The sequence below is a fragment of the Dromiciops gliroides genome, chromosome 4 (assembly GCF_019393635.1).
Source record: "Dromiciops gliroides isolate mDroGli1 chromosome 4, mDroGli1.pri, whole genome shotgun sequence".
In the NCBI taxonomy this organism is placed as follows: domain Eukaryota; kingdom Metazoa; phylum Chordata; class Mammalia; order Microbiotheria; family Microbiotheriidae; genus Dromiciops; species Dromiciops gliroides.
Window position 1 is genome coordinate 373,811,449 of NC_057864.1, and position 16,994 is coordinate 373,828,442.

At 37.4% G+C, this 16,994-nt stretch overlaps 1 protein-coding gene across 1 annotated transcript in view; it reads right to left on the minus strand.

The window, feature by feature from the left end:
• MAP3K5 (mitogen-activated protein kinase kinase kinase 5) overlaps positions 1-16,994 on the minus strand; it is a 316,674-nt gene that overhangs the window by 60,618 nt on the left and 239,062 nt on the right. Inside the window, exons 15-18 of the mRNA XM_043962348.1 lie at positions 13,450-13,583; positions 6,723-6,850; positions 1,646-1,782; positions 23-128 (exon numbers count right to left, since the gene is read on the minus strand). Coding sequence (XP_043818283.1) covers positions 23-128; positions 1,646-1,782; positions 6,723-6,850; positions 13,450-13,583 — 505 coding nt within the window. The remainder of the gene's footprint in view (positions 1-22; positions 129-1,645; positions 1,783-6,722; positions 6,851-13,449; positions 13,584-16,994) is intronic.

The following is a 16,994-nucleotide window of genomic DNA, read 5'->3' on the forward strand; positions in this document are numbered from 1 at the left end:
TTAAACAACAACAACAACATACCAGTGAAAGTTTCGGTACATGGATTTATACCAGCCAGCCTCTTGGATGTGCCGAAATCAGAGATCTTTAGAACGCCACTATATGTGTTGATCAACACATTGTCACCCTATAGAACAGAGGATTTTAATTCAACATTAGGTTATAAATGAAAGGATCCCATATGATACTATAGTAAGTGCTGTAAAAATATGGGGACTTGGGTTTAAAAATGTTTAAAGGAGAAAGAGAGTAATGGGTAGAAGAGCAGACATGAAGTTAGGAAGATACAGGACCAACTCCTGCCTCCAACACATACTATCTGGTTGATTATGGACAAATGACTTAACCTTCTCCATGTTTGAGTTTTCTCCCTTGTGAAATGTAGATAAGAATATTTATAGTATCTACTTCATAGGATTACTATGAGAACCAAATGATAAAATGTATGTAAAGGGCTATGCAAACCTTAAAGTGGTATAAAAATGTCATTAATTGTTGCAAAATATTAAGTCTCATAGTTAATCTGATTTTATAAAAATGTATATATACACACACATAATAGCATGATTTTTTTTTGGTGAGGCAATTGGGGTTAAGTGACTTGCCCAAGGTCACACAGCCAGTAAGTGTTAAGTGTCTGAGGCCGGATTTGAACTCAGGTACTCCTGAATCCAGGGCCGGTGCTCTATCCACTATGCCATCTAGCTGCCCCTAGCATGATTATTTTTGCTGTCATCTTTTTCAATTAATTTCATATATATATATATATATATATATATTCCCTTATAGATGAATTGCTGAATTTCCTTCCTATCCCTGGCTATCATCTGAGAGAGAAAAGGATTTTCTCATCTGTTATTTTGAATTTAATGTCAGGCTTAAGACAACTCTTCACACTTTTCAGACCTCTGATCAATGTAATCTGAGCAATGCAATGATAAACCGCCAATCCAGAGGGCTGAAGATGAAATAAGCTCCTCATCTATCTTCTGCCAGAAAAGTGATAGACTTAAAATGAAGAATGCGTCAGACATTTTTGGATGTGGGCAACGTGGGAATTTGTTTTCCTGGACTACATATATCTGTTATGAGGATTTAAAACTCTGTTCAGTAGGGGACGCAGAGAGAGGGAGCGATAATAAATGGTCACAACAAATAAATAGCTAGATAAGAAAAAAAAGACATTTTTCCACTAAAGTTCTCTTCGAATGTCTCCCTGGGGGGATGGAGATGGCTCGAATTTCTCAAAGTCTATGCCACTGAAAACATAAACTACAGCACTTCTGACCCAGTGGGAAATGCTTGGCAATGACTATATTTGAGTCATCCAAGGACGAGTCTAGTGAAGTTTGGGGAGATACCTCCATGTTGGCTACAGGGTGATAAAATGTTTGCCCCTGGAAACTCTTGAAGACCATATACTCCAGTTGTTATGGGGTAGCATTTTTGAAACAATAGATACTGAAATTATTATATGTTTATGGTATAAATATAAATTATATAATATAAAAATATAAATTATGATGTTTTATTTATTCAACTTTGTAATTTAAGGTTGACCAGAAAAAACAGATCACAGTCCCCTTTTAACCATAAAAAAGTTATCCAAACTGCTTGTGGAAAAAAAGAACAACAGAATCTTACCTTTATATCCCGGTGGACGATCTGATTGTCATGGAGATATTTTAATCCTTCAAGAATTTGCTTTGTATAAAAACCAATAGTTTGCTCATTATCTTTTAAGGGACCCCATTTTGACCGCAGAAGAGCAGAAAGGCTTCCTGGAGGGTGAGCAGGGGGAAAAATTCATGAGAAAAAATATATTTAATAAGTTGCTGTCAAAGTTCAATAAGCATATCATTCAGTTCAACAGATGGAAAGTGCCTGCTCTGTATATATTGTTGTAGTTTGTGCTACAAATGAAAAACAGCGCGGTCCTTGCTCTCATGGAACTCAGATTCTATTAGCACCATGGCTCTCAGACTGGAAAGCACCTCCGAGGACAACCAATCCACTTTCCTCATTTTAGTGATGAAGAAATTGAAACCTAGGGACGTTACACAGCTCGTCATTATCAAAGGTGGGATTTGAATCTAGGTTTGTCTGACTCCATAGTCATTCAATCTTTCAGAGAACTAGGTATTATTGTTATCTGTGTCTTGATAGGGGGTAAGAAGGGTAGAAGAAAAATGGGAGATGATGGGTGATGAGGAGGGCTGTGACATTTTCAGATTTTTTACTTTAAGAACATTAATTTCTTAGCCATGTATAGGACAAATCAGAGCTGGGAAAAATCAGAGACAGGGAGACTAATAAAGAGGTGAATGCAAGAGGAAACAAAAGATATGGTGAAGGCTTGGACTAGGATGGTTGTGTAATGCAAACGGAGACAAGGGGATGTATACAAACAATGTTCTAGGAGGAAAACTGTCAAGACTTGGTCATGGATTGGATATGGGAAGCAAGAGGGAGTCAAGAGTCCAGTATGATTCTGGGGTTGAAAATCTGGTTGTCTAGAAGGATGGTGGCACCCTCACAAACACAGGGAAGTTAGAAGGGCAGTGGCTTGGTGGAGAAAGATGATGAGTTGTTATTGTGCCGTAAGAAATGATGAGCAGAACCAGAAGAACACTGTACACAGTATCACCAACATTGAGTGTTGATCTACTGTGATGGACTATATTCTTCTCACCAATGCAATGGCACAGAAGAGTTCCAGGGAACTTGTGATGGAAGAGGATCTCCAAATCCAAGAAAAAAAAAAAAAAAGAACTGCGGAGTATAGATGCTGAATGAACCATACTATTTCTTTTGTTTTTGATGCTGTTGTTTTTTTCTATTTTGAGGTTTTTCATCATTGCTCTGATTTTTTCTCTTATAACATGACTAATACAGAAATATGTTTAATGTTATTATGTGTATGTGTATATAACCTATATCAGATTACCTGCTGTCTAGGGGAGGGAGGGGAAGGAGGGAGAAAAATCTGAAATTGTAAAGCTTGTATAAACAAAAGTTGAGAACTATCTTTACATGTAACAGAAAAAAAAATACTTTATTAATTAAAAAAAAAAAAGATCATGAGTTACCTTAAGTTGGAGGTGCCTAATGGGATACCCATTTGGAAATGTTCAATAGGCAGCTGGAAAATGGAAATGTCCAATAGGACTGGAGTTCAGGAGAGAGGCTAGGTAGGGTTACATATATATCTTGGAGTATTCATAAAGATGGCCATTAAACTTGTGGCAACTGATGAATTCACTAACAGACAGGTATAGAGTGAAGAGAGGAGCAAAAAGGATAGAGCCTTGGACAGAGATAGATACATGGGAGTGGTGTATATGAAACTAGTTGCTTGGATGAAGAGTGGTATCCTCAACAGAAAAAGAGCTATTTAGAGGAGGGAAGGGTCTTGGGCAAAAGATGGTAAGTTTTACTTTTGAGATGCCAGTAGAACATGTAGGTGAAGATGTCTAGTAGTCAGTTCATCATGTAATGCTAGAATTCAAGAGAGATATTAGGTTTAGATAGCTAGATTTCTGAGTCATCTCCAGGGTGAATGAGAGAATGAATTAGTGAATGAATGAAAAAGAATTTAGTAAATACCATGTGTCAAGTACTGGGGGTTCAAATAATAAACTGAGATGTCACCTTCTCTCAAGGAACTCACATTTTAATTAGGGGAGACAACACATACAGTAGGATAACACATATATGTGGAGATGTTAATTGAACCCAGATAAGATTACTAGAGAGTGTAGAGAAAGAAAAGAAGGCCCTGAATAGGTTTTGGAGGACACACATATGTATGAATGCTAGATGGATGATGATCAAATGAAGGACCTGTCAAAGAGGTGTAGAATCAGAAGAAAGATGGAAACCGAGAGGAAAGCATTCAGGAAGAGGGGATGGTCAATGATGGCAAAAGCTATAGAGAGGCCAAGGAAGACGAAGCCTGAGAAAGGCTCACAGAATTTAGAAGTTAGGCCAATGCTGGTAACCTTTTAGAGAAATGTTTCATTTAGTGGTGAGGTGAGAAGGCAGATTGTAATGTGCTGATAAATAAGTATGTGTGTGTGTGTGTGTGTGTGTAGGGTTGGGGTAGAGGTATGGAGGGTTGTGGTTAGGGGGAAAGGAAAGGAAAACAGCAACAGTAGAACCAGTTTTCCAGGAGCATGGCAGTGAAAAGAAGGAAGGTATAGGACAAGGGTATGAGGGGATGGAAGTCACCCGAAGATTTTTAAGGTTAGGGATGCTTGTAGGTGACAGCAAAGTAGCTAATAAGTCTTGACAAATTATAGATGAAAGCTGTGAAAGAAATATCAAGCTCCCAGAGGATACAGGGAACAATGGGATCAAGTGCCCAAGTAGAGAGTCTAACCTTGGTGAGAAGGGCCACCTCTTCCTCTGACACTGAAGCAAAGGAGTAAGGGAAAGGTATAGAAAATTTGGAGGTCCATCTACTCTAACTCCATTTTATGGATGAGGAAAATGAAAGTCTTGGGAAGGGTGCTGGGGGCAGGTTGTCACATGCCCATGGTCACATATTTATTGTTCGTCACCAATTACATGTAAAGATCGTTTTCAACATTCATTTTATTTATTTATTTATTCATTCATTCATTTGGTGAGGCAATTGAGGTTAAGTGACTTGCCCAGGGTCACACAGCTAGTAAGTGTTAAGTGTCTGAAGCCGGATTTGAACTCAGGTCCTCCTGACTCCAGGGCCAGTCCTCTATCCACTGTGCCACCTACTTGCCCCAGCATTCATTTTTTTTAATTTTAAAATTTTTTTTTGTGGGGGGTGGGGTGGGCAATGAGGGTTAAGTGACTTGCCCAGGGTCACACAGCTAGTAAGTATCAAGTGTCTAAGGTTGGATTTGAAATCAGGTCCTCCTGAATCCAGGGCCTGTGCTTTATCTACTGTACCCATCTGGCTGCCCAGCATTCTTTTTTTTTTTTTTTTTTTGGGCAGGGCACTGAGGGTTAAGTGACTTGCACAGGGTCACACAGCTAGTTAAGTGTCAAGTGTCTGAGGCTGGATTTGAACTCAGGTCCTCCTGAATCCAAGGCCGGTGCTTTATCCACTGCGCCACCTAGCTGCCCCCCAGCATTCATTTTTAATAAGATTTTGAGTTCCAAATTTATTCCCTTCTTCCTTCTCCTCCCTCCTCCCCAAGATGGCAAATAACTCTGATATAGGTTATACATGTGCAATCACGTTAAACATATTTCCACATTAACCATGTTGTAAAAGAAGAAACAGAACAAAAGGGAAAAAACCCCACAAAAAATAAAATTAAAATGGTATGCTTCCATCTGCATTCTGGGTAAGTTCCATTTCTGAGATACCAATGGGACATCTAGATGAATATCTCATCTACCTGAATGCTCCTCTCTCTCGTTTTCCCTAATGTCTTTCATCTGGTTCTCTTCCTACTGCTGACTGCTCCTTCACTTGATCATCATCCATCTCCCTTTCCTATATATGTGTGTCCTACAAAACTATCCTTGGCCTTCTCTTTTTTTTCTACGTTCCTCCTTACTCTCTCTCTAATATTCCTGTTGGTAAATTAGATGGGTTGAAGATGAAAAACATGGGGGTTAAGGAAGCTGATAATCTGGGAAACCAGACATCAGCAGGTATACTGAAGTCCCCAAGTGTGAGGGCAGGACTAGGGATGGAGAGGAGCATTATAAGCCAGATACCTAGTTCCTTCAGAAAACAGAGACTGACATGGAGCCTAATAGATGACAGGAGTAACTATCTGGACCAGGTGATACTGATGAATGGAGAATATTTCAAAAGAGGTTTCTGAGAGGGCAGCTAGGTGGCGCAGTGGATAAAGCACCGGCCCTGGATTCAGGAGGATCTGAGTTCAAATCCAGCCTCAGACATGTGACACTTACTAGCTGTGTGACCCTAGGTAAGTCACTTAACCCTCGTTGCCTCGCAAAAAAAAAAAAAAAAAAGAGGTTTCCAAGTGACAGGTCTAGAGTACAAGGCATTTGCTGACTTCTGCACCTGTCATACTTCAGGGAAGTATGGAGAAAGAGGCACAGCCTATACTAGAGAAGGTAATCAAGTAATACAGTGTCTACTCAAAGAGGGCCAAGTTTTCTTCATGCAATCTTCAGTCAGTCTTGCCTCTGGTGCATGGGGAGATATATCCCTCTCTTACTACAAGTTCTGGTGTACCTTCATATCTTTGTTCATTGTGCACTTTCCAAAAGGGCTTTTTGTCTGAATTCCTTTCCAACTAAAGAGGACCCAGGTGTTTCTAAAATCAAGATTAACAACAGATATGAGTGAATACCAGAAGAGAAGTGACAATTCGAGATGAAGGTATCTCTGGTGACATTTATTTATTAATAACAGGGTTTAAAAAAAATTAAAAACAGGGGTTCAAGACAATACAGTGGAAAGGAAGGGCAGAGAAGAAAAGTGGTTTTTTTTTTCCTTCAGGAGTTTAAAAACACTCCTTAATTTGTAATGTGAATCATATTTAAAATGACTTACAATCAAATGAAAAGTTCAAACTTATTTTATTCCACTTAATCAATCAATTTAATTGTTCATTTTCTTCTTCAAAGCTCTAATCTAGCTATAAAATCAGCCCATAGTTTTTCTGAAATGGTCAGATGCCTCTAAAACCTTTTTATTACTATTCTCCTTCAAGGCCATAAAATAAAATTGGGGGGGGGAGGGGAAAGTTCTTACCTCCTGGAACTTGTTCCATGAAAATTTTAATGAAGCCATTCTCACTGAATGAGCCCAGATACTGGACAATGTTTTTGTGTTTCAGGTGCTTATGTAATGCTATCTCCTCGTGTAAAGGCTGGGAATATCTGGAAGTAATCGAAATACAGATAAACTCAACAAAGAGATAGTGTCTTTAGTAGTCTGTGGATTCTGAATGCTAACTAAATCTATAACCAGAGATCTAAAATCTAATGGATTCAAATGAGGCCATTCCTGTCCCCTTCATGGGGATTTAGAAGGAATCCTACAGTAGTCATGCTGGTATTGACATTAGAAGTACTGGGAAACTTTGCTAGGAGTCAGTTTTTATTTATCCAATGCCTTTAATAAAAACTTATGGGCTCTAGTCCCCAAAGACCTCTACATTTCTTTTAAGGATTTGGTAGTAATATTCACATATAAATCACAAAGCAATAGAGATGTGTATGTATACATATGCACGATGTATTTGAGGATACATGCATACACACATACATGCACACCCACAGAGACACACATGCCTCCTATTCCTCCAAGAATGTGCCTGCCTCACGGTGGCATACAGGTGATTCTAGAGTCTCAATGGCAATATGCCAGTGTAATCTAGGTTCCAGCAAGCTCTATTAAGCTGCAAAGGCTTTGCATGTGAGCCTAGCAGCAGACTGTGTATTTAATTGAGAACCTGAGCAGCCAAGCTTGCAAAGGCTTATCACCAGAATGGGTCACCGGGTTATGACTTTTTTTTTTTTCTTTTTGGTCCACAACAATTCAAGAAGGCGTTCTACTTCTAATGTGGAAGGGCTGAGATCTGCATAGGGGAAAGGAAGACCCACCCCAATGAAATCACGGATCTTTTGAATTCTAAAGAACACCCTTTGTGGCATGCGAGGCCTCTATGTCACTGCTGAATCAAATTCAACAACAAAGGCAAGATGACTGTACTTCTGAAACAAGCGATATGGAAGCATCATTATAAGGACTCCCAGGGAGCAGTGGTTTTGAACATCATAAGGAGGACTGTCAAGCTCTCAGGCATAGAGCCTTCTATCTTGAATGCTGTGTAGTTTTCAGCATATAATCTCTGCGCTACTGAAGGGAGAGGGATAAAGGCAAGAGAGTAGTTCAGGCATCTGGGAATAGTGGCAAGTCTAAATGCCTGAGAAATTATTTTTTTCCTTGCTGTACTGAGGCTATCTAAAGGTATGATGGGTATTAAAAGGGAATCGACTATTTAAAGAATATATATTATATTTTAAATTTATGGACTAAAACAAGTATTTCCATAACATAGTACAATAAAAAAGATGATTGCATATGAAACTGCAAATCTACTACGCAAAACTTCCTATTCCTTTCAAATATACAACAAAATTATGTCAGTTTCTTTTTTTTCTTCCTACCCCCGCCCCACCCCTAGAGATGGCTACCATTAGACACAAATAATTTTACATTTTACATTACATATGTAAAATTATTCTATACATATATCAGTTCTTTCTCTGGATGCTGATAGCAGCTTTCTTTATGTCCCCTTTATAGTTAATTTGGTTATTTATAATAGTCAAAATAACTTACTCATGCAAAGTTGTTCTTAAAGCAATATTGCTGTTATTGTATATAATGTTCTCTTGGTTCTGCTCATTTCACTCTTAATTATTTCATGGAAGTCTTTCAATGTTTTAGTATTTCATCACAATCATAAACCATAACTTGTTCAGCCATCCCCCAATTGACAGGCATCCCCTTAATTTCATGGTTTTTTTGCCACCACAAAGAGGGCTGCTATAAACATGTTAGGACACATAGGTTCTCTTCCTTTTTCCCTCATCATCTTTGCAATTCATTATTTTAAAAAGACTTTATAGTCGCTTTGTAGGCCAAAGTGTAGAAAACAGACAGCCATACAAAAATACATCTGCATTTCATTTCTGTGGGATTATCAAGTGACAAATCTGTCTGAAATTGTAAATAATATGCTTCTCTAAAAGGCTAACCAAAAATACCAACTAATCGATCAGGGAAAAATTTTGTTCTCACTCTCCAGTCACAAGTTCTCCTAAGTTTTGTTCTTGATTTTCTGGTTTGGCTACAAAGCCAAAGCTGCCAGTAGACTATTATAACCCAAATACATACTTAATTAAAATAACTTGTTTAGCAAAGGTCAATAATACTAATCTGAAAGCAACCATTAACTCCCCTTTAGAACTTCAACTCATCAACTATTTCATAGTAATGGTAACAACAATAATAATGATAGTTAGCATTTATTTAGCACTTTTTTTTTTGGCGGGGCAATGAGGGTTAAGTGACTTGCCCAGGGTCACACAGCTAGTAAGTGTTAAGTGTCTGAAGCTGGATTTGAACTCAGGTCCTCCTGACTCCAGTGCCGGTGCTCTATCCACTGCGCCACCTAGCTGCCCCTATTTAGCACTTTTAAGGTTTGCAAAATATAATGTCATTTTTTCCCCCCACAACAACTAGGGAAGTAGGTGTTATTATTACTCCCATTTTACAGATAATAAAACTGAGGCAGACAAAGGTTAAGTGACTTGCTGAAGGTCACACAGCTAGTAGGTATCTGAGGATCAATTTGAACTTAGGTCTTGATTCCAGGTGTAGGGCTTTATACACTGTACCTCCTAGCTAACTCTTCTGGATATGTCAGTACATTTTTTTTTTACATTTTCCATAATAATCTTTTAAATCAGTGATATACAGCCAGAAATGTTGATCACTACTATAATTCTTTCATTATATTCCTACATCAAGGATGGAAGAGGGTAAGAACATGCATCATTAATAACTGAAGTAATGACCCTCAGCTATCATGCTACATTTAAGTCTGAATGTTACAGATGTTGAACAAGAATTCTATTTTCTATTTATATTTATACAGTGCTTATCTCCATGGAGACACTTAACTGAGGGTATTTCATTGACACTCCTAATATCTCTCTGAGATAGCTCAGTAGCAAGTGTGGTGTCTATTATTCAAAAAAGGTAAGCAAGAGATGGAGCAAATGCATGGATGAAAGAAGGACACAGGGCACTTCCAATATAGTAATAATAATTTCTTCTCCTTCTCCCTCTTCTCCTCCTCCTCCTCCTTTTTTTTTTTGTTTTTCAGGGCAATGAGGGTTAAGTGACTTGCCCAGGGTCATACAGCTAGTTAAGTCCTTTTTTTTTTTTTTAAAGGCAGACAGTGTTAATTGACTTGCCCAGAATCATATAGTTAGTAAGTGTCTAAGGCTGATTTTGAACTCACATCCTCCTGACTCCAGGGCTGGTGCTCTATTCACTATGCCACCTAGCTGCTCCCCCAATACATTAATTCAATTCCAAGTTCACTAACTGATAAAAAGACAGAGCTCCTACTTACTGTACAAAAACATCTCTTAAACTAGAAGAGAGTCATATCCCTGTTCTCATAGAAATCTCTAAGAAATATTCAAAACATTCTGCAAACCAGGAATCCTCTCTATTAATCATTTTGCAGTTATAAGAGCTAACAGACCACCACTCTTCATGCTGCCTGATCAGATGGTGGGCATCAAGTGATGGATATTTAATTTTATGATCCTGTGAGCACAGATTCCCTCCCCTCAATCATTTAAGGCAAAGAAATTGGATAATTATAAACATAAAGAACATTAAGAACAAATGATCTTACTCTGTACTGATTGCCACCTGCTCCCCAAAAGAGGCAATATGGCATAGAAGAAAGAACTATAGATTATGAATTAAGAAATCTGAGTTAGTTGTGTCCCTTTCCTGCAACTCCATGTGACCTTAGTTAAATTGCTTCATCTTTCTTTACCTCATTTTCTATTTGAAAATTAAGGGTTTAGATTAGATTTCCAGATTTTATTTCAGTTTGAACATTGTATGATTCTAAAATGCACTAGCCACTGAACGAAAGATAGAATTAAAGTCTGTCCTTCTTCAGAGATATGAGAAAACTGAATGTAATGAACTCTTAATTAGCTGAGGGAAGCAGTGCTACAGATAAAACAAAACTTCAGGTAATCCAGAATAGTCATTTCTTTTTGGTTTTGGAATTAAATTTAATCATTAATAATACACAATTATTCATTGTATAATTATTATAACATGATTATAATAATAATGACTATTTGTTGAGGACTTACTAAATGTTGGGCATGCACTGTGCTAGGAGCTAACTGAATGGACATCTTGTAATAAATCCACCTTTTTAGTTAGTTGTTACTGAAGGTAATACTCAAAATAGCCTTGCCTAAGAACATACCCCAATGGTGTGTGCTTAAGGAGTGTACTGCATATTACAGAAAAGTCAACCAGGTATGAAATTATGGCTATGGCTAATCTATGTTTATACAATGGAGGCCAGAGAACAATAGTCCTCAAGGCCTCTTCAGTACAGGAAGAGAGCTCAGATGGAGAAACTATTTTCCTCAGCCTGTTTTGCAAGGACAATATCTTTTGGCATACTTAATGCTATCCAACTACCTAGTGGTTGCTTAATTATTGCATCATTCATAGCCAAAGTATTATACAATTATAACTCTCTTTTTTAATGGCACAGCAAACCCCTACAGGATACAGAGACAAATATATTTTTGTGCTATAACAGCATGCTAACGTGATAGTAAGTTTCTCTATCATCTCCTATGATAAGAAAGTATAGTATGGTATAGCATGGCATAGTATAGCATAATATAGTATAACAAATATAGTGAAGTGTAAGAAATTTCCTGTACCAACTCTTCAAGCTCTTTTTTTTTTTTTTTTTTGGTGAGGCAGTTGGGATTAAGTGACTTGCCCGGGGTCACACAGCTAGTAAGTGTCAAGTGTCTGAGGCCCAATTTGAACTCAGGTCGTCCTGAATCCAGGGCCAGTGTTCTATCCACTGCACCACCTAGCTGCCCCAAAGCTCTTAGTCTTAATAATAAATTCTTTGCATACAATTCCCTTCCAGCATGTTCTACTGGGAAGAATATTGTTAAAGATTGGGATAAGCTCCTGTTTTGTCTATTGGCTCTGTGTAAATGTGCATAGGCACACACATAACCAGGTAGTAACGTATCCTTGGGTAGCAGTGGTGATTTAGAAAGCATTTCTCTCTAGATTACTGCAAAGTCTCAGTTCCTTTAAATATTACCTTCTAGTTATTTGCCACTGTCATGGGAAATATAGTGATATTGTGTTTCAAAAGTTTTGTACATCTTCTCCACTTCCCTCCCCCCCCCCAAACATATTGTGTATGCTTAGCCTATGAGAAGACTTAGCCTATGATAAGAAATTTATATATATTTTTGGTCTAGACTTGTGATTTCAATGGCATAGGGAACTCTGAATGAGGAAACTACCAATGCAGATTAGCGACTGTTCAGCAAATTACAGTCAGAGGGGCCACTGTAGTTTGTCCACCCTCTGGGTGTCAAGAGTGGGACTTGAAACTTGGTTTTCCTGATTCTGAGGTCAGCTTTCTATACCCTAAACTGTACTGTCTTTCTTTATATAATCAATTCTTATTCAATTAAGAATTGCCTCACTCACACATACTAATATATATAATATATATATAACTTTACCAAGAATAAACACATTATTTCATATTTAAAGGAAATGGTAAATATGAAACAAATACCCTCACAAAGAATAAAATATAGTATAAATAATCACAATATGGCAACCATACCATACTGAGCCAAATAGAGGCCATGCTTCTAAAATGAGTTCTATTTAGAAGAAAAAAATATCGACGTATATTTTGTTGTTGTTGAGTCGTTTCAGTTGCATCTGACTCTTCATGACATCTGGGTTTTTCTTGGCAAAGATACTGAAGTGGTTTGTCATTTCCTTCACCAGCTTGTTTATTTTGTTGTTGTTTGTTTGTTTTTGTTTTTAACAGATGAGGAACTGAGGCAAATAGGGTCGAGTGACTTGTCCAGGGTCACATAGCTCACACAAGTGTCTGAGGCCAGATTTGAACTCAGGAAGATAGTACTTCTTAACTCTATGCCTGGGCCTCTTTCCACAGTGCTGCCCAGTTGCCCCATAAACATGCAGATAGATAAAAATAATTTTACAAAATTGCTACACAAAGTATATATATATATATATAGTGTGTGAAAGATTGTTTATATTTCTTTCAACTTAAATAACGAAGTTACATTGATTCTTGTTGTCTGTTGCTTCCATAGTTGTTGTCTTCTCAATTTCTCCATAATATGCTTACCTGTATCATACAAGGTGGGCCAAAAGTCACCAAGGGATTTCAATATTTAATAACTCCTTTAGTTTTTGTTTTTAATTTATAGGACCATAATATCATATACAGAGTATACAGGAAATTAATTTACATTATGTGTGAAAGATCAAATCTCATAAATGGCAAAAAATAAAGAAAAAGTAATTTTCAAAAAGTTATTAAAACATTGTGACTTTTGGTCCACCCTGTACATATGTACATGCATGCATTCATGCATACACACATACACACATACATATACTCATACTCATATAGGGCATACAAGACAGTTTGGGGGGTGTAAAAACTGGTGAGTTATGTTTTGATAGATATAGTACATCAGAGGCAGCCAACTTAAATAACAGACATTTCAGAAAGATCTTCAGTAATGGGAATGCCCAGATATTTTAAAAAAATTTGTTAAAAGTCTCAGTTTCTTTAGAAAACAGAATTGGTTAATGACAATTACCATACCTGCTATCTCGTTCAGGGATTTCTTTAATAGCAATTCTGACTTGATTGCTCAGGTCACGTCCGGCATAAACTATACCGTAAGTGCCCTTCCCTAAAATGACTCTGTCACCATTTTCATCATATTCATAGTCATACTAAAAAGAAAAAAAGAAAAGGTTTAATGTAGGTATCATTAAATATTTTAACATCACTCTTAAGAGAATTTTTAAAAAACCCTTGCATTGCAAAATAGCATTAACAAGAGAAACTAGAAATCAAAGAGAAAATGTTATAAGGCCACTTCCAAGACAAGATCTGTAGAATCTAGTAATCAAATAGTGACTGGAACACCAATACACATACATATACACACATGTATACATATTTTATATAAAATATTCATATATGTGCACATACATGTATGTATACACACATATACACTTTTTTGAGACTGGCACACCAACCTGTGTTTATTGATATGTATACTTCCAAAGAACAGGTATATTTTAATAGAAAAGAAAAATGTGTATGAGCGAACTACATCGTGTTTCTTGACAAAAGACAATTCAATCCATTCCTAAGTCTAAAAGCCTATGTAATTGATTTCTACCCTAGAGGCACACTCTGACTCTTTCTCATTTAACAAACTCTCTGTTATTATGAATCCTTTTCCTATCTACGATCTTTGGGGACTCTCAAAATAACTGGTACTCTGTCAGGACAATCTGTACTTAAAAACCTCCATAGAAAAGTTTTGCATGAATAGAGAATTCTGAAAAACAGATTTGGAAAAAACAGAGATCAGAAAATGTTCTCAAATGCAAACTTTTATCAACAAAGAAAATCAAAACACAATTTGCTATTCTACTTATTTGGACATATAATGCACAATTCCTTCTAGTTAGTAGGCCATTTGGGAGCACAGTGTTCAGAACATGTATTTCTAGGAATACTTTGAGAAGTTAACTACTCTTAGAATAGAATGTGATACCTCTTGCTCTTCTAAGTATGTCAATTTAGGGTTCCAGATTATTTGACTCTGGGTTCCCAGTATCTAAAAGGAATTACCCTGAAACAATTTGCATGATCTAGAAATTAAGGTATAGTCTTTTGGGGAAATTGCCCCACGTCTATTAATATTGAAAACACATCTGGAGTAAGATGAAACAATTTAAAAGGCAACAAAGCTGGCCAATGTGATCCTCCATTCAGGATTAGTAGCGTACAGTACAGAGGAAACAAGTCTGTTTTTCTCAAGGGAGATATGAAGAATACATCATATATGGAAAACAGTAAATGTGCTGAGACCAAGTAGAACAATGGTCTTAAGAGGGGCCTTCCCTTTTTTTTTTTGGTAAGACAATTGGGGTTAAGTGACTTGCCCAGAGTCACACAGCTAGTAAGTGTTAAGTGTCTGAGGTCGGATTTGAACTCAGGTCCTCCTGACTCCAGCGCTGGTGCTCTATCCACTACACCACCTAGCTGCCCCCGGGCCTTCCCTTTTGGCAGCTAAAATTAAGAGCAAAGAATTTGCTGGGAGACAGTGTATGACTATATAAGCCTCCTAAAGAAATCACAGGCCTTCCTGTAAAAATCAAACAGTGACTGTGGTATGTTGGACACATCAGAAGATAGCCTAGGGACTTCTCCAGACTGACCGACCAATCAACCAACCCTTTCTATCATGTGAACACACACACACACACACACACACACACACACACACACCATTAGATTAGATTGCAAACTTCTTGAGAACAAGGATTGTCTTTTGTCTGTTTTTGTATTCCTGGATGTTTAGCACAGTGCCTGACACACAGTTGGTGCTTAATGAATGTTGATTGATTGATTTTACTCAGGCTCCTAAAGTTGTCAATTTTGTGACCACAAGACTTCATAAAACTTAGCAATATTTTATAGACTCCTCACAATCTCCAGCAAACTGCCCCTATTATCATTATGTGGAGTGTGGCCTGCCCTACACATGGGGTGTGGGAAGAACTTGCTTCCTGGAAGGTGGAATGGAGGGTCCTGCCCTATGTTTCAAAGTAAGTATAAGGGGGCTCTGTCTGCTGCCAATCCACTTGGATGATTCAGTGAGCTTCCTTCTGAAAATGCATGATGATATCTAATACAGGGAGCCTTGCTCTAACAAATAGGCCCCCCTATACTTTTAAATGTATACATACATGCTCCCCCCTTTTCCATAGGACATGCACTTCCAAATATGATTGTACTTCTACCCCATCCAGCGAACCCTCTCATATGTATACACATTTATGCAAACACATGTGTATACACGCACATGTACATATATATACATGCATACATACATATATGTGAAGGTTCACTAGATGAAGGAAAGGTAGATAATCATATTAGAAATGAATGTCATAACCATAAAAATAAAAGTATCAAAAAAAGGAAGGGCCACCACAGTTTACCACTGTAGTTAAGAGTATGTCTCCTAGCCCATCACTATCCCACCACATAAAAGTGGACAGAGAATGACTGAAGGATATACAGGCTCTGAACAAGGGACTGCTATTTGGCTTTCCTCAGGAATCCAATATAACAAAATAATTATTTCTATTAAGTATAGAAACCTAATTATATGAGATAACAATCATCATCAAAGGACTTTTTAGCAAGATAGGCTAGAGATAAACATACCAATCCCCACAGGTAGCTGACTTTTTTGTTTCTATCTTTTCATATCATTTCCAAAAATCTTTACTGTAAGAGTCAAAAAAGAATAAAAAAGAAGCTGTCCTAGATGAAAAGGGAACATTGGAGAATAACAACAACAACAAGATGGCAAAAGGCATCTAAGTGAACAAAGAGACAAATAAGAAGTGAGGGTAAAAAGCAGGTAGTGAAAGGAGGAAAAGACAGGACACAGAACAAATTTTGTTTGTATGGACATAGGTTAGCAAATAATGTAGGTACCAAGTCTGCCTGTGATTGCTTAATGCAACAAAAGCTAGGAAGAGGAAAAGGAATCTGTTCATTTATTTGCTTTCTCAATTTGTACTCTATTAGCTTGGGAAGAGGGGCTAAAGCTTTAACACAGTGTCTGGCACATGGTAGGCACTATATAAACGATAGCTTTGATTGTTGTTGTTATTACAATGACTATTATTACTAATGGTAGCAGTAGTACTATTGTTAGTAGTAGTAGTGGCAGCAGCAGTAGTGTTAATAGTACTAGTAGTGTTATTGTTAGTAGTGGTTGTATTGGCGGTGGTAGTCGTGTTAGTAGTAGTAGTGTTATTGTTATTGTTGGTGGTGGTAGTTGTAGTAGTTGTATTGCTGGAATGCATACCAGCACATGAAAGGAAGGGAGATTTGTCAAAAAGCAAAAGCATGATGCTCATGAAGCTTTGCTTAATCACTCTGTGCCATGATGTGAAAACAAAAGGTAGGTGCAGTAGACAAGAAAGAACTCTGGCTTTGGAATTATAGAACCTGGCTTCCAATTCTGCTTCTGATGCTTATTGCCTGTAGTCTTGGGAAAAACCAAAGCAAACCAAATTTAGGAACACAGATCTAATCCAAATTCCTAA